Raw genomic sequence first — 23633 nt, 5'->3', positions numbered from 1 at the left:
ACTGAAATATATTCAGGTTTAGTGACTATAAGTTAAATAATATTGAAGGACTCATGGTGATTTCTTGGGTTTAATTAAAGTAGAGTTTTGATGTAACAAGAATATTTTGTCATTTACAAAAATGGATTAAAACAGCAAGTATAAGGAAAAACAAAAGGACAGAACATTGCCCAGAAACATAAAACTGTCTTGTATATAATATTTTCATTTTTAAAAAAATTACTATTTTTTGGTGATATGGTCCTGTAGGCTCAGGGGTATCCCCCTTTACTATCCTCATTTACCCAACCGCACACTGCTTTCTCCATGTTATTACAATATTATAGTCCCTCAGCAAATCCAACTTTCTGTTGTTTAAGTGTATCATGGCATTGTATGTATAGACAATGGTAAATAATCTTATTATCAAGGTACATTTAACAGTTTTATTGGGAGTTTTCCATTTTATTTAGGAGTAGAGAGACATACTGAAGTATATTTTCACTTCCCAGTATGCTAGTCTCCATTGCATTTTTCATTTTATGCCACTTTTTATTTGAGTAAGGTAAAGTGGATGAGAAAACACAACTGTTACTTGTTGATACTCGGGAATTTTTAAATTCTTCAACTAAAACCTTTCAGAAAAAATAATGACTCTGAGAAAACAAATCCTAAGCAATATTGAGTAATCACTATAGAAAATGCATTATATAATGATGGCCAAATGTGCATGAAAATAGCAATTTATATATGGGCTAGAGAAGAAGAAGCTTCTGTTGCAAGATTGAAGATGTGATCAAATAACTTTGATTGCATCCCATAGATCCTCATGTGTAGAATCCAAAACTATGTTGTGGGATAATGAATCTAATAATAGATTACCACTGGAGTAGTATATATGGCATGGGATAAATTTGTTGCTATTCTTTATTAGACTATTTCAACAAATTCTTCAGTTTTGATTGATTTATTTAAAGTCAGAGTTACAGAGAGGGAGATACAGAGAGAGAGAGAGAGAGAGAGAGAGAGAGAGAGATCTTCCTTCTCCACCATCCCCTTGAATTATAAGGGAATAGTATAAACTTTTTTTTTAGAATAAGGAAATAAAGACATGTGACTTTAAAAAGAAATAATTTCAGAAAAGATAATGTTAGAATCTGTCTTTAGATGTTTGGATGACAGGGAGAAAGCAACCTCCTCAAATTCTTTTGGTTCAAACATCAAAAATAATTATTTTCCTGGGTATTTGTACTTTGTTCCAAATATTGCTTTTTTGTTGTATTTTCAGTGGTGTTTGTCTTACATTAGTGCAAACATGGTATTTGTCTTTTTGGGATTGTCATTTTACTGAGCATAATGGTCCCCAATTGGGACCATTTTGTTCCAAACAGAAAAATTTCATTCTTTTTACTAGCTGAATAGTATTGCATAAAATAGATGTTCCACAGTTTCTTTGTTCAGTTCTTCTTCAGTACGCATCTAGGTTATTTCTATGTTTTTGCAGTAGTTGATTTTGCTGCTTTCTCATGTGTATGTGTCAGTTCACTCCCCAGGAGCGGGATAACTGGTTTATATGGTAGATGAATTTTCAGTTGCTTGAGTATTCTCTATACTGACTTCCAGATTGGTTGCACCAGTATACAGTCCCACCAGCGGTGGAGTAAGGTACCTTTTTCCCCTACATCCTCACCAGCAGTTGTTGGTAGTTTTCTGTATATAAGCCATTCTCACTGGGATTAAGTCGAACTTCAGTGTTGTTTTTATTTGTATTTCCCTTATTGCTAGGGGGTATGAGCATTTTTTCATAAATCTGTTAGCCATTGGATTTGTTCCTTTGAGAAATTTCTGCTCATTTCCCTCACCTGTTACTTAACTGGTTTGTTTGTTTTGTTGTTACTATATTTCTGGAGTTCTTTGTATATCCTGGATATTACCCCTTCTATCTGTTGTGTAGTAGGCAAATTTTTTAATGTCATGATACATGCTAACTTCTGTCAAAATGAGAAATTCATGAAACAATTGCCAGGGTAACTTAATATATTTACACTATGTCAGTATTTATGTATCACTACATCATACAAATATGCATACTATTGGAGGCCAAATAAGTGAGATTATTATATATGTATATGTATCTGAAATTAGTAACAGCTTCAGTAATGTGTTTTGTGTAAAAAAGAATTTCAAATTAACTTACAGAATATTCTCATGTTTATTTTAATGGAGATTTTGGTTTTCTCATTGTACTGTCAAGGAGTTTTTGTTTGTTTCTTCCTCATATAAAGAATATTATTCCAATAGGCAAGTAAAGTCTTTGTATAGAGAATGGAAGTAGAAAAGTTTGGACAACTCCCCTGGCCAAGCTTTACTGCAGATTCTGTTGAAGCACTGAGGTAGGCTTGGTCAGCCAATAGACCTAGGAAAAATGTTCTCAACTCTGGTGCCTGGTTCAATGAAGCTGACAATGTCTCAGAGCCATCAAAACCATTCAAGAAACATCCTTAGGGTACTGTTCCCTACATTGGGGTTTCTAAGGTGTCATCAAATGGCCAACCTCCAACTCCAGGTGCTGATGTAGTCTGACAGCAAGTAGCAGCCCCCTCACTCCCCTCTCTGGGAACACAGGAAAAAAAAAAGAATTATAACATTTTTCCTACTCTCCTTCTTTGATGCTTGGACCTTCCCCACTCTAACTGGAGGTCTCCATGGGCATGCATCCCTCTCAAGCATATTAAAAAAATCAAAAATCAGAAATAATAAAAACCACCTGAGCAATATGTGAAAACTCTAGCACATATTTAATGGAGAAAAGTTGGAGACATTTCTACTAAGATCTGGAAACAGACAAGAAGGCCCACTCTCACCACTGCTATCAATAAGGTCCTTTAGATTTTAGTCAGAGCTATTAGGCAAGAAAAAGAAATTAGAGGGATACAGAGTGCAAAGGAGAAAGTCAAACTATACCTGTTGAGGTGACATGAATTTTTATATAAAGGAACTAAAAGTCTCTATTAGAAGTAAAAAAATCTAAAAAATTTAAAAAGCCACTCAATAAAAAATATTGAAATACTTAAATAAACATTTTACCCAAGATGTCTAAGAATAGGAAATAAGCACTAAAAAACACAGTAATCTTTTTTTTATTAATTATTTTGCGTTATGTGACAGTTTCATAGGCTCTGGGATTCCCCAAACCCCTCCCCACGCTCCTCCCCCCTGGTGGATTCCTCCACCTTGATGCAGTATTACAGTTCAAATTCAATCAAGATTCTTTCCTTGCAAACATATACCAAGCATAGAGTCCAGCTACTTATTGTCCAGATGGGTTGAACAGTTTCTTGGGGAGACCATTTCTGGTCCGAAGTTAGAGCTGGTAGAATATCATCCCAGTCAATTAAGAGTCCCAATATAACATCCACAGCAATTTGCAATATTATGGAATTGACATGGTTTTGAGTAACCAGTAAAAACACATTAATCTTTATCATCCATTAGAAAAATGCAGTTTCATAACAAGAAGGATGCTACTGCTTACCAATGAGAGTGGAAAATGAAATTCAAATATTAGAACTGCAATACAAGTAACTGCCAAGATTGGAAAATAACTAAAACATTCTTCCAATCATAGTCTATTCAGTTGGCTATGCATTGAGAGTTTTGAAAAAGTTTTAGCATATATGTTCTGTATGATGAGCAACTCCACATATAGGTATTTGTGGAATTTTATCCACACAAGTCTAGGTTCGTATGAAGTGTGGAATAAAATTTGATGGCAGTCTTTACTGGCAAACTGTAAAAATATAAAATCTCTTTTCTTGAGTAAATGGGCAGATAAAGTTGTTGCACTTCTTCAACTTAATCTTGAAACATAACAAATGGAAAACAGTAATGATACATCAATCTCAATTTTGTATAATATAAGTAAATACATTTATTTAAAAGGTTATATGATGCTGCAAAGATGTGGGGAAAAGGATACCCTAATATGCTGTTCGTGGAAACGTTAACCAGCAGAGAATGAGGGAGAGTGGAAAGTATCATGTTCTAAAAAATGCATATGTGAAATATTTGAAAATTATTCCATTGTAAAATCAGTATAAAAAATAAAAGGTTACAAAACAAGCAAAAAAAAAAGACACTATTAGAAATTGTAAGAGAGTTTGGTAAAATTGCAGGATATTAAATCAGCACATAAAAATCAAATAACTTTTGTATATGCAAACAAGTCCATGGCTGTTAAAGAAGTTACAATGTCTCAAAGTTGAGAGCTTGACTAACAGAATGAATACAGCAGAAGACAGAATCTCAGAAATGGAAGACAACTAGAATGAAAACAGATAGTTCATCAAACAGCTGGAGAAAAACGTGAACAAAGCCAAGAAGACCATTCAGGAAATGAATGACAACATCAAAAAGTTGAATATCAGACAAGAGCTAACCCCAAGCCTCTACAAACTTTTCAAAACAATAGAAAAAGAAGCAGCCCTTCTAAACTCATTCTGTGAAGCCAACATCACCTCAATCCCAATACCAGATAGAGAATTAATAGAGAAGGAAAACTACAGACTGATCTCCCTGATGAACATTGATGCTAAGATCCTCAACAAAATCCTAGCCAATAGAATTTGAAAAAACATCAGATCGTTCATCCGGATCAAGTAGGACTCATTCTGGGCATAGAGGGATGGTTCAACATTTGTAAATCCATAAATGTAATATACCACATCCAAAAACTGAAGAACAAAAACATATAATAGTCTCAATAGACGCAGAAAAAGCTCTCGACAAAATCCAAGACGACTTCATGCTAAAAACCTAACCTAGGTAGGCATAGAAGGAACAATCCACAGCATAATGAAAGCAATATGTGAAAAACTCAATGCCAGCATCATACTGAATGGAGAAAAACTGGAACCCTTCCCACTGAGATCTGGAACAAGACAAGGATGTCCACTATCATCACTGCTATTCAACATAGCACTAGAAGTACTTGCAGAGGCTGTAAGACAAGAAAAAGAAATCAAAGGAATTCAAATGGGAAATAAAGTCAAGCTATCACTATTCACAGATGACATGATCCCATACATGGAAGAACCAAGAGATTCAATACAGAGACTGCTAGAACTTAAACAAGAGTTTGGTAGAGCGGATGGGTACAAAATTAATGAACAAAAATCAACAGCCATAGTGTATGCAAACAGCCTCAAGATGGAAAAAGATCTAACTAGCATGGTACCATTCAAAATAACAGAGAAGAAAATGAAGTATCTAGGAATAAACCTAACTAAAAATGTAGAAGACGTCTTTGAAGAAAACTATAAAAAACTTAAAAAAGAAATTGAAGAAGACTTCAAGAAGTGGAGAAACATACCATGTTCCCGGACAGGTAAAATCATTATCATCAAAATGTCCATACTACCAAAAGCAATATATACATTCAGTCCAAATCCCAATCAAATTACCCAAAACATTCTTCATAGAACTGGAAAAAATGATGTAAGGGTTTATCTGGAAACACAAACAACCACGAATAGCTAGAACCATCCTGAAGAATAGGAAGTTAGCAGGGGGGATCACAATTCCAGACCTCTGAACACAGTATAGGGCAGTGGTTATTAAAACAGCCTAATATTGGCACAAGGATAGAGAGGAACCCACACAGATACAGCCAAATCATCTTTGACAAAAAAACATACAGAAGGGAACCCACACAGATACAGCCAAATCATCTTTGAGAAACAAACAAACAAACAAACAAAAAACAAAACCAGGCGACAATCCAGGGAAATGGGAAGGTCTCTTCAATAAATGCTGTTGGGACAGTTGGTGATAGCCTGCAGAAACAAGTTAAACCCACATTTTTCACTAAGATAAAATCTAAATGGATAAAAGACCTAAACCTACACCCAGAAACCTTCAAACTTTTGGAAGAAAATGTTGGAAATACCCTTCAATATTTAGGTGTAGGACCTGACTTCCTAAAAAAATCTCCAAAAGCAATGGCAATCAAGATCAAAATAAAAAAAGATGGGACTACATCATACTAAGAAGCTTCTGTACAGCAAAGGAAACAATTAACAAAGTAAAAAAGCAACCCACAGAATGGGAGCGTATCTTTGCACACTACATAGGAGATAAGTGGCTAATCTCCAGAATATACAAAGATCTCCAGAACAACCAAAATAACAAAACAGACTAAGCACTCAAGAAAAGGGGACGGGAAATGGGCAGACACTTTACAAAGGAACAAATCCAAATGGCAGACAAACATATGAAAAAATGCTCAAGGTCTCTGACAATAAGGGAAATCCAAATTAAGATATCAATGAGGTACCACCTAACGACAGCAAGAATGGCTCACATATGAAAAACCACCACCAACACTTGCTGGCGAGGATGCAGGGAAAAGGGAACCCTACTCCACTGTTGATGGGGCTGCAGGTTGGTGCAGCCTTTATGGAAATCAGTGTGGAGAACACTCAAACAACTGAAAATCTGCATACCATATGATCCAGCAATAGAGCTTTCAGGAATATATCCAAAACACCTTACACCAGAAACCAACATGCACTCCTATGTTCATAGCAGCACAATCAATAATTGCAAAAACTTGGAAGCAACCGAAATGCCCATCAACAGAAGACTGGATAAAAGAGCTGTGGTGATCCAAGTTCATCGGAACAACAGCCAGAGCCCTGAGCGGTCCGCAGAAACAAAAGAACAGTAAACTTCCTTTGGGACTAGGGAGAGGAGCTTTCTCTGGTCCTTACTTAGTTCCAAGTTTGGATTCCCACCCTCTCTTGCAATGACCATCAGGGTCGCTCCGGAGCCCCCCTCCCAAAAAAAAAACAACAAAAAAATTAGATCAGATAAGCAGAGAACAACAAGGAAAGCTTAGAACCAGACAGGAAATGGTCAGCGTGGACTCAAATATACCTTGCTAGATAGGACACAAAGATTAGTTACTCCTCACTAAGGTATTGAAGATTTCTCTGTACACCCTTCCTAAAACTGTTCTGCACCTCAACTGTTGACATAATGGCTTGTTAGAGTTATAAGCCAGGTTAGACTATCCTAAAGTCTGCCAAGTTCAGCAAAATTATGCTTCAACACTATAAACTGCTAAATACTAAAATGAAAATAGGCACAAGACAGCTGATTAGTACACCATAGCCATTTTAAGGTGTATAGAAGCCAGTTGTATATAAACTGAAATTGAGATGTCAGTGTAGTAGTCACAGGATGTGGTTAAGAACTTGTGCTTTAGGTAGAGGAATCCACCATGGGGGGAGGGTTTGGGGAGGAGTGGGGGGGAATCCCATTACCTATAAAACTGTGTCATATAATGCAATGTGATAAAAAAAAACAACTTGCACTTTATAACATATTGGTTACTCCATACCATGTCAATTAATTCCATAATGTTGTAAATTGTTGTTGATGTTGTGTTGTGGCTTCCAATTGATTGGGATGATATTCTGCCAGCTCTGCCTTCAGACCAGAGATGGTCTCCCCAAGAAACCATTGAATTGATCTGGACAATAAGATGCTGGACTCTATGCTTGGTATATGCTTGCAATGAAAGAATCTCGACTGAATTAGAACTGTAATACTGCAATAAGGTGGAGGAATCCACCATGGGGGGAGGGCACGGGGAGGGGTTGGGGGAATCCCAGAGCCTATGAAACTGTGTCATGTAATTCAATATAATTAGTAAACAAACAAACAAACAAACAAGCCATGGTTCATCTATTTTATGCGATACTACTCAGCTATTAAAACGAAATGCATTTCTTTGTGGCCAAATGGGCCCACTTGGAAACCATTATACTAAGGGAAATGAGCCAATACCAAAAGGTTAGATACCACGTTTGCCTTAATTTAAGATGAAATGATGTCAGTCCTAAAAATAGCACCTGTAAATTGTAATATTATTACACCCTCAAGCAGCCTGTATCACATGCAATAAGATAATGTGATGTAACCAATGAACAAATAATCAGTGAGAGACAGACTGCTTATGATCTGCATCAAAGAACTGAAAAGCCTGATATACTTTTAAGACCCTATGTTACTCCATAATGGGTTGGGAGATCAGAAAAATCTTCCACCTTCTTAGAGTGTGTGAGGAGGATGTTAAATATAATCTATCAGGATTGTAACAGGTAACTTGTAAACAGCAGACTTGAATCAGCATTAGACATTAGCAACAACTATAAAGACATACAGTGGTATGCAAGAGTGATTCTGACAGCCTCTTAACAGGAGGTCATATGCACAAAGCAGGAAGGGACCCCTGAGTGGAACAGGAGGACAGGAGGAGACTTGTATCCTAACTCCGGAGACTCCCGGTACCTCACCAAGGACTATCAGTATGGGCAGCAAGGACTATCAGTATGGGCACCAAGGGCTATATCCCAACTGCCAAGGCGACCACGGGGAATTGGAGTGCCTTCAGAGGCCAAGAACTCTGAAGTCAACCATTCCCTATCAGATCTTCCACGTGGGATGGAAGAAGCCCAGATCCTTGCTCACGGGATCAATGTCATCGGAACAACAGCCAGGAGCCCTGAGCAGTCCTCAGAAACAGCAGAACAGTAAACTTCCTTGGAGACTTGGGAGAGGAGCTTTCTCTGGTCTTTACTTAGTTCCAACTTTGGATCCTCATCCTCTCTTGCAATGACCATCAGGGTTGCTCCAGAGCCCCCAAAATTAGATCAGATAGACAGACAGAGACCAATAAGGGAAACTTAGAACCAGACAAGAAACAGTCAGCGTGGACTCACATAACCCTTACAAGGTAGGACATAAAGGTCAGTTACTCGTCACTAAAGTATTGAAGATTTCTCTGCACACCCTTCCTAAAACTGTTCTGCTCCTCAATCGTTAACATATGGCTTGTTGGAGTTATATACCTATTTGGACTATCCTAAAATTTGCCAAGTTCAGTAAAAATCACATTTGAATACTTTAAGCTGCTAAATATAAAAATGAAAATAGACACAAGACAGCTGAATAGCACCCTATAACCATTTTAAGGTTTATAGCAGCTGGTTGTGTATAAACTAAAATCGAGGTGTCAGTGAAATAGTCATAGGATTTGGTTAAGAACTTTCATTTTCTAACATATTGGTCACTCAACACCATGTCAGTTAGCTTCATGATATTGTAAATTTCCATGTTTCTTCCCGTTGTTGAAGTTATTTAGTGGCTTTTCATTGGAGGGGATGATATTCTGCCAACTCTACTTTCAGGCCACGAATGGTGTCCCAATGAAACTGTTGAATTTATCTGGACAATAAAATGCTGGACTCTCCACATGGTCCATGCCTGCAATGAAGCAAGCATGACTGGTTATTAACTCTACTACTGTAACAACATGGAGGAATTCAACATGGGGGCAGGGTTTGGGGAGGAGTTGGTGGAATCCCAGAGCCTATGAAACCGTATCATAAAATAAAATAATAATAAAAAATCTTTATTTTTCTATGTGTATATATGCATATAAATTACATGTATGCACTATAGAAAATATAGAAAAATATTAAGTAAATATTGGTAATGTATCTTCAATAAAAATATTAGTTGGGGAGTATTTTTAGCTTTAGCTCTGATTTTTTGGAAAGTCTGCATTATAATGTATTATCTTCTACTTTCACTTTGTAGCATGAATATTTCCTCATGAAATAAAATATTTTTTAGTCAAAAAAAAAAAAGAACTTAAAGTGTCAGTACCAATAGCCATAACTGCTAAAGTCTAAATACTTTTGGATACATTTAACCAAAGAGGTGAGAAATCTCTTTGATGAAAGTATAAAATATTAAAGAAAGAAATGAAGAAGACATCAAAAATTTGAAAAATCTTTCATGTTCTTGGATTGTCCATTTTACCAAAAGCAGTTCACAGATTCAATGCAATCTGAATCAGATTGTCACAGAGTTTCAAGTATACCTATAGAGTTGAGAAGTGGGTTCTTGCTGAAGAAATATTGAGCAGTTTTTCTGGGGTGTTTACCTCTAATTAATTTAGTCTGTTTTGATGCTTGTTTTATTGATAGCTTTTAGAATGAGAAATAGAATAGCTGTTGTAGAAACATAAAGATTAATGATTAATATGGTATTTGATGCATTGTTAAATGTTCTCAAACTTTAATATTTATGTAAATTACTCACATATGGGAGCTAGTATTTAGCAGACAGAGAGTGCCATCTGATACTTAACATCAGTGACAGGCTTGGAGTTAATACTACTGGCATAGCCTGAGGTCTATACTTTGAATGTCAAGATTCCAGGAATTAATACAAGGAGGAATATTACTGAATTACATTTCTTTCTTTTCTTTTAATCTTTTAAAATTTCTAGAAATTTATTTTAGAGGCACACACATACAGCTCTCATCTGTTGGTTTATTCCTCAGATTTGGTTAGGGCTAGGTAAGCCTGAAGACAAGATCCAGAAATTCAGCTCAGGTCTTGTACTTGTGTGACAGTAACCCAATTACTTAAGCCATCCACACTGCTTCTCAGGGTCTTCCTTAACAAGGAGTTAGAATCAGGAAGCCAGAGCAGGGCATACTCTGGTTTGAGGTGTGGTATCTCAACCTGAGTCTTAACTATAAGCTGAACACTTGGAATTAAATGTGTTTTCTGTGTTTCTTTGAATTAAAAACAGAAAAGCAAAAAACAAAAGCAACAAAAACTTCTCTGAGGAGATTCTTTTAGCTCACTAAGAGATAAAGACTGGTAGTTTATTGTATTATTTTTTAATATATATATTCATTTGTTTGGAGTCTCCCAAATTTTCTTTTATTTGGTCTTTTTAAAATCTTTTATTTATGCATTATTATTATCATTTTATGGTAGAGTTCCATAGGCTCCTGGGAAGACTGGTAGTTTAAAGTGATTGCCTGCAAGTTTTGAGACTTGGAAATGAAAAAATTTAGAAGAAATATCTTTGTTCAGAACCTTATATTGTTTTTGAGAATTTTTTGATAGTGGGTTTTCTCTATACTGGAACAGATGTTTTGACAGAACTATGGGAAGAAATTGCCTTTGCCAGTATTTGAGTCTTGGTGTATATTATTTATATTATGAACCAACATGGAAATATAGATATACAAGAATATAATTTTCTGCTTAGTTTTTTTTTTTTTTTTTTGCGTTGATAGTTATCTTCTTCACGCTAACCCTCAACACCTTTTGCAGTCAGAATTCTACCTGAGAAATCTCTTGGACAAGGTTTTTATGTTATGAAAATTTAATTTTAAGTATTCCTTTTCTGTGTAATACTGGAACCATAATAGTATGAAAGACAAAATCTTGTAAAGTAATTGTTTGAGTCTAATTTTTAATGTGTTTTTTTTTTAAAGATTTATGTATTTATTTTTATTTTTTTAAAGATTTATTTATTTTTATTACAAAGTCAGATATACATAGAGGAGGAGAGGCAGAGCGGAAGATCTTCTGTTGGATGAGTCACTCACCAAGTGACCGCAACGGCCAGTGCTGTGCCAATCCTAAGCCAGGAGCCAGGAGCTTCCTCCTGGTCTCCCACATGGATGCAGGATCCCAAAGCATTGGGCCGTCCTCGAGTGCTCTCCCAGGCTACATGCAGGGAGCTGGACGGGAAATGGAGCTTCCGGGATTAGAACCGGCAACCATATGGGATCCTGGCACATTCAAGGCGAGGACTTTAGCTGTTAGGCCATGCTGCTGGGCCCGATTTATTTATTTTTATTGGAAAAGAGGATATACAGAGAGGGGGAGAGACAGAGAGGAAGATCTTCCATCTCATGGCTCACTCCCCAAGTGACTGCAGCGGCCGGCACTGTGCCGATCCAAATTAAGAGCCAGGAGCTCTTCCTGGTCTCCCATGTGGGTGCAGGGTCCCAAGGCTTTGCCCAATCCTCGACTGCTTTCCTAGGTCACAAGCAGGGAGCTGGATGGGAAGCAGGGCCACCGGGATTAGAACCGGTGCCAGTATGGGATCCTGGTGCGTACAAGGCGAGGACTTTAACCACTAAGCTTTTGCGCCGGGCCCTAATGTGTGTGTGTGTGTTTTTTTTAAGCTCTAATAATACTGGGGGTATTTCCACTAAGTCAGTGAAGTGCACTGAAACTATAGCTTTGAAAATTTTGCATGTAATTGTTTTAGAACAGCATAGAATATTAAGATGTATCATATAACATATATGAGATGTATTTTTAAATACATGTAATAAATTGATTTTTAAATTGTTATCTTTTGTTTCAGTGTCTCTCAATGAGGTTTCATTGCTACTGGATACTGCACATTTAAAGAGGTTTGGGTTGTGGAAGAGTAAAGAGGATGATCACAGTAAAAGGAGCCATGCTATCCTTTTCCTTTGGGTTTCTTCAGATTACCTTCAAGAGATTCAGATCCAATTAGAAAATTCTGTATTAAGCCAACAATGTAAGTATAAAATGATTTCTAAATTTCAGAGGAACTGGAAAAGGCCACCAAGTAAAGTAGATTTTGTCTAACAGTATGTAATTAGTTCATTGAATTAAAAATAACTTTATCTCTTAATATTGTATGGTGGATCTTCAGAAAGTTTATGGAAGTGCAGGTGAGAAAACTATGCTTGTGTCTTCCAGGATACTTACCTTTTAATTCCATTTTGATGACCTTTTTGAAACACTCATTTATAAGTAAATTATTTTATTATTTCAGAACATTCTCTCCTAATTATTTTATTCGACACAGTAAAATTATCTTCTATAATAAAAAAACCTTAAAAATGTTAAATGTTGTTCATCTTGAATAAGTTCCTGTATTCCCAATGCAAAATGAAAACGAAATGTCTTGTTAGTTGTCATCATTGTTAGCAATGTTTCTTACGAGTCACTTGCCCTTATTTTTTAATTATCTGTGACAGAATTAATTGGTGGCCAAATTAAATAAAATCTAGAAATTTCTCTTTAGTTTCTACAAAAGACAATTCAACTTCCTTGTATGTCATCCCTTGTGAAACCAGGAATATTTTCAATACTTTTCTGCCTGTACCTATAACATATATCTTCATATTTGTGTCTTGATTATTTTCCAATTTTGTTCAGTTTTCAGCTTGTTAAATAAATCTATTTTTGAATTAGGTAAATCGGTTTAGTAAGGTTGTTTTTTACCTCATTAGTTTTTTTAACCTTCTTCCCCCATTCTCTTGTATATTATAAGTGTTACATGGCAAACTAAATTTTATACTTTCAAAATTATTTGTTTTGTTGTAATTTCCTCCAGTGGGAAAATTCATGGTTATGTAGCAAAGATGAATTGATGCATATTACATAGAGGAAAACAAAGTCATTTATATTTGAGATCATATATATATATTGTAAGTGTAGAGTGTTTTTTTTGAGACTATGGCCATGATGATTGATGAAAGAAAATAAAGGAGGCATTTTAATTGAATTACTTTGATGCATTTGGTCTATGAAGAAGTCTAGAGACAAATATTTGCTAAATTATCATTTAGCCACACATTCATTGACAGTGTTTTTTAACACTTACTAACTGCTGTACACTGGAGAAACCATGTAGAATACCACTGTGAAGTCTATGTTTGTAGTGTAGTGTAACAGGTGTTTAAACAATGTGAGTGTAGGCTTTAGGTTGTGAGTAACTTATTTGGGGATATTAATTTGTCTGAAATATTGCCTAGCATACAAAACACTTTGATAGGCTATCTATTGGCCTAATTGTTATTGATCATTAAATTAATTTAATTATAAGCCCCTTAACATTTTTATTGAGAAAATGTGTTTGTTTTTGTTTCATAGCAAAATCCAGTGAATTCATTTTCCTTGAGATACACAACCCTATTTCACAAAAAGAAGAATCGAAATTGAAAGAGATTATGACAGAAATTAGTACAACGAATGGATTAGTAGAGCTTTCTTATCCATTGTCTTGGGTTCAGGCACTTCCTTTGTTTCAGAATCTCTCTTCAAAAGAAAGTTCTTTTATTCATTATTATTGTACTTCAACCTGTTCTGTATCAGTTGCTGCTGCTGAAGCAATGAAGATGAAGTCAGTAGCCCAGGTAAGTATATGGTTAATATGTTAGTAGGAGGTGGGTAAGTAAATCTCTTACTGATATTAGGCTGATTTCATAATGTTGTGTTTTGTCAAAAGGGCACAGAAACCCAATAAGTCCATTGACAAAACCGAACAAAATCAAAACTAAAAGCACGTTATCATAACTCATAAATAAAATATTCAAGATTCTAGGCTATTATAGATTATTGAGTTATAGCGAGAATGAGTAAATCATGGTTAAAAGACAATTGTTCTTTTGAAAAGAATTTGGTTAGTATGGAAAACACAAAGAAAATATAAAACCAGTGCTAGAACACAATAAACACAAATATAGTGCAAGTACCTAGCATTTCAAAGTTTGGATATTTGGATGAGGGATGCTAGGGGGTTGAAGTCTATTAAAATATTTAAAAATCCATAGCTCTCCAAAGGCTGAAACACTTCTTGTTCCACACATTTTGAATAAAGGATACTTACTCTGTATTTATGGTTGTTTCAGGCAAGGTCCACTGATGGACACTTAGTTTAATGGATCAAGATTTAAGGAGAAACAAGGATATCTGTATACTCTCAAAGTCTCTTGCTCAAAATATTTATTATTTAGAAAGAGGAAAGTAGCAACCCTTTAGTGGAAAAACCTGGCAAACATTATCTTAAGTGAATTATCAACATTACCACGTTTGCTAGTAAGACTTATCAACATAGTGTGTCCCTTTATATTGTGCATTGATTAGGGCACATCATTTCTCTGGTATTCTTGACAGTAATGTATGAATTCAACTGATTGTGAGAAAAGTGAGACAAACTCAGTTACAAAATAATTGACTGATATTCAGAGTATTAAAGTCATGAAAGACTAAATAGGAATTGGAAGCTGCTGAATCAGAAGAGGGTATTGATGAAAAAGCAAGTTAAATGAGACTTTTCTATGTTAGTGGTATTATATTTATGTTAATTTCTTAGTTTCTATAATTGTAATGTAGTTGTGTATAATATTAAGATTAAAAGAACTTAAGTTTTTTGGTAACTTCTACAAGTCTAAAAGTATTTTGAAACAATGTGTTATATGTATATTATGCTTTTGTTTGAGTTATTTATGTGTAGCTTGTATCTCTGCCAGATACTGTTAGAAAGAAAACTGTTTACTGAATAGTTATGGCATGTACATGCATGCATGCATGTACAGATATATACACGAATTTGTTCTGAAGCCATTAGAAACTACGTTAGCAGGGCCCGGCGGCATGGCCTAGCGGCTAAAGTCCTCACCTTGAACACACCGGGATCCCATATGGGCGCCAGTTCTAATCCCGACAGCTCCACTTCCCATCCAGCTCCCTGCTTGTGGCCTGGGAAAGCAGGAGAGGACGGCCCAAAGCTTTGGGACCCTGCACCTGTGTGGGAGACCTGGAAGAGGTTCCTAGCTCCTGGCATCGGATTGGCATGCACCGGCCCATTGCGGCTCACTTGGGGAGTGAAACATCGGATGGAGGATCTTCCTCTCTGTCTCTCCTCCTCTCTGTATATCCGGCTTTCCAATAATAATAAATCTTTAAAACAAACAAACAAACAAACAAACAAAAAAACTATGTTAGCATAAAATGAAGCTTAATATTTCACTATGGCTAAGCATGTCATAAAAATTTATACAGTAAATACTACATCAAGGTGGAGGAGTCCACCAGGGGGGAGGGGAGGGGAGGGGTGGGGAGATTCCCAGAGCCTATGAAACTGTCACATAATGCAAAATAATTAATAAAAATATATATTAAAAAATTTATACAGTAGTCACATTGTATATACAAATTGATATTTTTCATTCTAGTGAGTAATCAATTTATATTATAAATTGTTTCTCAATTTTAAATTTCATTTTTTCAACCATTTTTACCTGTTTTGACTATTTTAAGGTGTAGAATTCTTCACTCTGGAGTTCATATTTGTAAATAGCATTACAAGTTAAATTTTGACCAATTATACACAGTATCCTTTAATCATGACACTACAGTATTCCCTCCTTACCCATCTTTTTGCAGTTCCAGTCAATCATGGTCAACCATGATCTGAAAACATTAAACTGAAAATTCCAAAAATAAATAACTTGTGTTTTAAATGTTGTGCTTTTCTGAATAGTTTGATGAAATCATGTGTTGTCCAGTGCTGTCCTACCTGGAATGTGAATTTTCTTTTGTCTAGTGTGTCCACCCTGTACGTAGTGCCCACGTGTTAGCCACTTAGTAGTTTTGGTTATCCAGTGCTCTCTTGCTATATTGCAGTGCTTGTTTTCAAGTAGCCTTGTTTTCCTATATAACTGTCCCAAAGTGCTAGAGGGATAATATTGGCAATTTGGATATGCTGGAGGAAAGCTATAACATGCTTCCTTCAGTGAGAAGGTGGAAGTTCTTGAGTTATTAAGGAAATGTAAATAATGTTTTAGCGTTTCTGAGACCTACAGTAAGAATCTTCTATCTGAAATTATGAATAAGGAAGGAGAAATTTGTACCAATTTTTGCTGTCACATGTCAAATTAAAGAGCCTCTGCCATAGTCCATATGAAGTGCTAAATTAGTATGGAAAAGGCATTCAGGGCTTGGCAGCGTGGCCTAGTGGCTAAGGTCCTCGCCTTGATCCCATATGGCTGCTGGTTCTAATCCTGGCAGCTCCACTTCCTCTCTATCTCTCCTCCTCTCAGTATATCTGACTTTGTAATAAAAAAAAAATAAAATAAAATAAATAAAAAAAAAATGGTGCTTTAAAAAAAAAAAAAAAGAAAGAAAGAAAAGGCATTCAGTTATATGATTTGATGCTATCTGTGGTTTTAGGCATCCTTTGGGGTCTTGTAATGTATTCCCTGCAGAACAGGGAAAAGTACTCTGTTTTAGTTGGTGATGTCTTTATAAGAATTATGAAAATGTGTTTGTGTACATACATGTATCCATTTACATATTGCTAACACAGACCTCTCCCGCATGTCTGTGTTTTAATTTTGTCCTTTTGAAGTTTGGTATGTTTGTATTCATATATTTACAAGGAGATCTTTTCCTTTGCTGTTTTTCTCAGTCCACAAATGTGGATGCAGGCAAACCTACCTATACCGTCCTGCACAAGCAAAGTAGTGGTTGCTACTCACTCTCTATCACCTCTAATCCAGATGAAGAATGGCGAGAAGTCAGACCAACTGGACCCGTTCAGAAGTGGGTACCGTGTCATATCCTGTTTTCATTAGGTGGACATAGTTTTTTTTTTTTTTTTTTTTTTACTTAAATTGCTGCTTTGTGGTTACCTTCTTGGTTGTGGGTTTAGCTTCATGCTAATGGTTTGTAACAGAAATCATGTTTTTAATTGATAAGCTAAGGAATTTATTTAAAAAGCAGTAGGTACTATTTCATGTAATTTTATGTCACAAAGTCAGAAATGGAAGCAAAAATACCATGTTTAGTGTGAACAAAGCACTTGTGAAAGTATTTGAGTGGCAGTGTCTGGTTTTAGGATCCTATTCCAAATTTGATATCTGATACTAAAAATGAAACTGTTTACTAAAGTATACCTGGTTTAAGGTGTTTTCAGTTTTTCACAAGGTCCTTTTTAGAAGTTGCTTTTCATATTTTCTTTTATGTTTTTCATGAAGGTAAGGCAGAATCTATATATTGGAGCTTATTTCTGTACCTACTTGTCATTGTCTCTAAAAAGTAGTAGAAATTTAGTACAAGAAAATAAAAACCAATGCGATAGAAAGTACTATATTTTTGCCTTTAATTTTCTTGATTTTCAAGATTGGCCATTTGGCCTAAGTGTTTAAGACATCAGTTGGAGCACCCACATCCCCAATCAAAAGCCCAGGGTTCAACTCCTAGCTTGGCTCTTGAGTCAGTTTCCTGCTGATTGCTGCTGTGGATTGTGAGAAGCAGGAATGATGGTTCAAGTAATGGGGTTCCTGCCATCCACTTTGGGAGGGGGAAATGATTTCCTTGACCTTGCCTTCGGTCTTCCTCTCCTCCTCCTCCTGCCCCCAGCTGTGGTGATATTTGCCAATTGAACCAACAGATTGGAGAGCATTCTGTTTTTCTGGAAGACTCTTGAGGTCCCCAAACTTTCTGCTGGGAGTAGTATCTATTATAACTTTGTTATTGACTGCATTTGTTCATCAAACACTACTCATCTATACTATACTATTTTCTGGTTGTGATTTAATTTTTGAATTCCATTTTGTTCTTTTAAGTTTTACATTGTAAATACTTTCTTATGGGAAACTTGCCTCCCCAGTGACCATATATAACTAGTATATAACTGATGTAGTATAACTAGTCACCAAGAAGAAAGCATGTTTTTTTGTCTGCTGATTTTTTATTTTAGAAATCTTTAAAAAAAGATTTTATTTATTTTTATTAGAGAGTCAATGTACAGAGAGGAGGAGAGACAGAGAGGAATATCTTCTGTCCTCTGGTTCACTCCCCAAGCGGCTGCAATGGCCAGAGCTGAGCCAATCTGAAACCAGGAGCCTCTTCCTGGTCTCACCCGTGGGTGCAGGGTATTCTACTGCCTTCCAAGATCACAAGCAGGGAGCTGGATAGAAATTGGAGCAGCTGGAACATCAACTAGTATCCAAATGAAATCCTGGCACTTGCAAGGGGAGGATTTAGCTAATTGAGGCATCATTTTGGACCATCAACCAATGTCTTAATAGATGTGCCAAATAACCACCTTGTGCTAGCATTTCTGAATGTAAAACAACTAATCTTGAGGGTTCAAAATAGAGTTGGAAAGTACAACATAGAAAAATCTGCTTTTTACATCAGTTTGTTAAGCAAACTGTTAAAAGGTAAAAATTGTGCAGAAGTGAGATATCCTTAGGTAAACTGATTGTGTGATTGAAATCTGAGTAGATAAATAATACAGATTGATATTGAAATATTATTCTATTGAGGTTAGTCCACAAGGGAAGGATTAGAAAGCAAAAGATAATATTCAATGAGAGTGTCAGTACTAGCTTGTGAAAATTATTAGAAAGCATAATTGCTTGTGTTTTGTCAGGTGATTTTTATTCTGCATATTTTAGTTATACGATACTACTGTGTAGTTACTGTTTCATTTAAGATATCTCTTAGATATTGAATTGTCAGAACCAGTCTGTTGTAAGTTTACTTTTCTCTTTAAGGTTGATTGTTTATCCTCCACCACCTACCAAGGGGGGATTAGGAGTAACTAGTGAAGATCTGGAGTGTTTGGAAGAAGGAGAATTTCTTAATGATGTAATCATTGATTTTTACCTTAAGTAAGTATAATGCTAACTGATCCTGACATTATTTGGTAGTTTTACTTCCTAGAAGTTGAGAAGTTGGAGTACAAACTGGCAACCATATGGGATCCTGGCACATGCAAGGCAAAGACTTTAGCCATATTTGCTTTTTAAAAATAGATTATTTATTTGATATGAGAGTTGCATGTGCACACGCGCACACACACACACACCCCCCATCTTTCAAGTATTTGTTTTCTTCCCAAATGGTGGTGCCGGGCTGAAGTCAGGAGCCCAGAGCTTGTTTCAGATTTGCTGTTTGAATATAGGAGCTCAAGAAGTTAGACTGTCTCCACTCCTTTCCTAAGCGAAGTAGCAATTGAATCTGAAACCTGCACCGTTGTAGGATGTCAGCATCACACAATCATTCCTGCTACACCACACAATGCTGACCCCTGCTTTTGCATTTAATTATGAGGTTATTTGATAAATATTTCCTTCCATTCTCACTCCTCTGGTTTATAAGCTTTATCAAGATCAATGCTTGGTTTGTGTTAGGTATTTGGTAAATATTTATTAACCTACCAAATGAGCTAGAGAGCATTTTCTGTTTAAAATAGTCTTGATAGAAAGTGAGGTAGCTAAAGAGCAAAGGGAAAGGTTTGAATCAGAAGAATCTGTAAGATTGTGTTGAACGTGTTGGATATGAAAATGAGAATTTCCAGAATGTGTAAGATAATTGAGGAAAGATCAGGTAAAATCTAAAATTAATTGACTTCTGTGGGATTGCTACTTGCAGGTATCTTATATTGGAGAAAGCATCAGATGAACTTGTTGAACGAAGTCATATCTTTAGTAGCTTTTTCTATAAATGCTTGACGAGAAAGGAAAATAGTTCAACAGAAGATAATCCAAATCTTTCGTAAGTGAATCCTCTAACATATTGATGTTTTAAGAGAAAACGTACTATTTTGATGGCTTTTTAACAGTATTTTCTGCTCTGGACAGTTTTACCAATTGCATGGGTCATGGACCTGTTTGCCATGAGAACCGTTTCCCTGTCTTTCATGGTTCTGCTTCCTGCGGCAGGGAGCCTGTCACCTGCATTTTCAGTTACATGAGCTAAGGAGGACACTGGGAATTAGAGGGCAAGGAAGCAAGCAGTCAGGCTATTTCTCCCTCCTGTCTTTGTATTGGGCAGTGATTCTGGCAGTGGCCCGATTTCTCCTGTTGGTCCATGTCTGATATGCTAGAACTCCAGCTTTCATCTGCCTGGAGATACTTCTTCCTTCCATTTAGAGGGATAGCAGTTTCTTTTTCTTTTCTTTTTTTTTTTTTCTGTTGCAGACAGAAAAGTTTATTTGCGAAGGGACCAGGTGAGCAGGGAAGGGAGGGAAGAGGAAGCATCTCCGAAAATCCGGGAGGTGGGGTGCCTCTCGAAAGGGGAGGGAGAGAGACACCACAGATTTGAGGAAGGGTCTTGGGATTTTAAGCCTCCCTTGACCCCTCCTTGTTGGGCGGGGAACCTACAGGTAAGATGTTCCCCATTGGTGGTCTCTTAATTAATTAGAAAATGGGTGGGCAATGCTGGTACCGCCCACCTGAAGGTGTGGCCAAGACCTCAGCAGGCCTGGATGGGCTCAGACCCCCCCTCTTGAAATCCCACATCCTACTTCTGTAGGGGTAAGGGGCGACGATGTCTTCTGGCTGCTTCCTGCTGGACTGGGACGTCGTTTGGGTAAGGGGCCCCTAGAGGTGTGGGATCCATAGAGATGGTCTGGGTCAGGATAGCAGTTTCTGATGGGCTAATCTCTGGTTGCTTCACTGTCTCCTTTTCTGTTTCTTTTTTTTTTTTTTTGGCAAATTGTAATTTTTTTATTGGAAAACAATTATACAACTTGGAATGGACTTGAGGCAAATTGTGCCATAAGCAGATTTTCTTTAAGCGGCTAAACAAAGTTTAAAAAGCAAGTAACATTATAAGAAAATGTTTCTGATAAAGGACCAGCAGTACAAAAAATAGTGTATGAGTACCTGGATTATACACCTGTTATGCAGTAGTGCAGTTTTTAAGTACACATTGTTGACTGTCCGTAGTCCACACAGAGTTATAACTCCACACTTCAACAACAGCATGCTGACAGTTCCTAGAGAAAACTGCTTAAAAAAAGCATAACCCAGATGTTCCCTCATTTGACCAACTCCATCTAAGTTTAGATTTGCACAAGGGTTAGATATATCCAGAGTGAGCCACATGCAGCATGTTACTTGATCAGTTTCTAAAATAAGTTTTCAGGACAATGACAATAAGATAAGGGAAGAAAACGTGGAGGGATGAAGTCCTCATTACTATACATGCATACCTTTTTTTTTTTGACAGTAGGGGAAACCTTTTACAGATAAGTTACAAAGAAAGAAAAGGCAAATAATTTTGTATAAGATATTTGACACATTCTGTACAACATCTTCACTTTGCTGTCATCATTTGTACAAACTCTTCATAGTTTACTTGACCATCACCATCGATATCTGTTTCCCTGATCATTTCATCAGCCTCTTCATCTGTCAACTTCTTTCCCAAGTTTGCCATCCTTATCAAACACATGGAATGCTTCTCTAATTTCTTCTTCACTGTCTGTATCTTTCATTTTTCTTGCCATCATTGTCAGAAATTCAGGGAAGTCAATTGTGCCATGATCATCGGGATCTACTTCATTAATCATGTCCTGCAGCTCTGTTTCTGTGGGATTCTGCCCAAGAGACCTCATCACACTTCCCAACTCCTTTGTTGTTATGGTTCCATCATCATCCTTGTCAAATAGTGAAAGAGCTTCTTTGAATTCTGCAGTCTGCTTTTCAGTCAGTTGGTCATCCATGCTGCAAGTGCTACCGGTCCCAGAGCCGCGTCCACACAACCACTCAGCTCGTTCGCCTCACTTGGACTAATTTTTTAAAATTTTTTCCTGTCACCTCAGTAGCCATTTCCTTGCATTACTTTCTTTTTTTCTTTTTTAAAAGATTTATTTTTATTGCAAAGTCAGATATACAGAGAGGAGGAGAGACAGAGAGGAAGATCTTCCCTCTGATGATTCACTCCCTAAGTGTTTGCAATTGCCAGTGCTGTGCCAATCTGAAGCCAGGATCCAGGAACTTCTTGCAGGTCTCCCACACAGTTGCAGAGTCCCAAGGCTCTAGGCCGTCCTCAACTGCTTTCCCAGGCCACAGGCAAGGAGCTGGATGGGAAGTGGAGCTGCCGGGATTAGAACTGGCGCCCATATGGGATCCTGGTGCATTCAAGGCGAGGACTTTAACCACTAGGCCACGCTGATGGACCCTCCTTGCATTGCTTTCCATCTTTTATAGATATATGGAAGACTTTTTCTGTCTGTAACCTCATCAGCATACTAATATTTAGTATTAATTAAATAATAATATTTAATTAAGATAGCAAATCACACAAAATAGAATATTTGCATAATTTGACTGAATTTCTTTTTTAAAATATTTATTTTTGTTGGAAAGGCAAATTTACAAAGAGGAAAGACAGAGGGAGAAAGATCTTCCATCCGCTTGTTGACTCTACAAATGACTGCAGTGGTTGAAACTGAGGCAATCCAAAGCCAGGAACCAGGAGCTTCCTCTGGGTCTCCCACATGGGTGCAGAGTCCCAAGGTTTTGAGCTGTTCTTCACTGCTTTCCCAGGCCAAATCAGGGAGCTAGGTGGGAAGTGGAACATGAACTGGTGTTCAAATGGAATGCTGGTGTTTACAGGTGGAGCATTACCTGATTGAGCCATCACACTGATCCATTTTAAGCCTTTATTTATTTTTACTGGAAAAGAAGATTTACAGAGAGAAGAAGAGACAGAAGGATTGGGTGAATTTCTGACCAAGTACTTTTTAAAAAATTATTTATTTTTTATTACAAAGTCAGACATACAGAGAGGAGGAGAGACAGAGACGAAGATCCTCTGTTCGATGATTGATTCCCCAAGTGACTGCAATGGCCGCTGCTGCGCCGATCCAAAGCCAGGAGCCAGGAACCTCTTCCGGGTCTCCCACGCGGGTGCAGAGTCCCAAGACTTTGGGCCGTCCTTGACTGCTTTCCCAGGCCACAAGCAGGGAGCTGGATGAGAAGCGGGGCTGCTGGGATTAGAACCGGCGCCCACATGGGATCCTAGTGTGCTCAAGGCGAGGACTTTAGCTGCTAGGCCACGCCACCACGCCCCCAAGTACTTTTTGGTTCATAGTAAATAGGGAAAGGATAAAGGAAAATGGAATTACTGTTAGACCAAAGTAACTTGCATGGTTGTTGCAACTTGGAATTTTACACCGTGTCCTTATGTCTAACCATTTGTACCAT

General features: G+C 37.0%; 1 protein-coding gene and 1 pseudogene across 4 annotated transcripts in view; one reads left to right on the top strand and one right to left on the bottom strand.

Moving 5' to 3' along the window:
• The window catches only part of SENP7 (SUMO specific peptidase 7), a 188668-nt gene that overhangs the window by 153620 nt on the left and 11415 nt on the right, over positions 1-23633 (top strand). For all 4 annotated transcript variants that reach the window (XM_058661815.1, XM_058661817.1, XM_058661813.1 and 1 more), the window contains 5 exons: positions 12233-12412; positions 13777-14039; positions 17096-17229; positions 19191-19307; positions 20071-20193. In XM_058661815.1, coding sequence (XP_058517798.1) covers positions 12233-12412; positions 13777-14039; positions 17096-17229; positions 19191-19307; positions 20071-20193 — 817 coding nt within the window. The remainder of the gene's footprint in view (positions 1-12232; positions 12413-13776; positions 14040-17095; positions 17230-19190; positions 19308-20070; positions 20194-23633) is intronic.
• Positions 21528-22213, bottom strand: LOC101530055 (calmodulin-1-like; annotated as a pseudogene).

This window comes from Ochotona princeps, chromosome 3 (assembly GCF_030435755.1).
Source record: "Ochotona princeps isolate mOchPri1 chromosome 3, mOchPri1.hap1, whole genome shotgun sequence".
NCBI lineage: Eukaryota > Metazoa > Chordata > Mammalia > Lagomorpha > Ochotonidae > Ochotona > Ochotona princeps.
The sequence above is the reverse complement of the archived record's forward strand: the minus strand, read 5'-3'. Positions and strand labels throughout refer to the sequence as shown.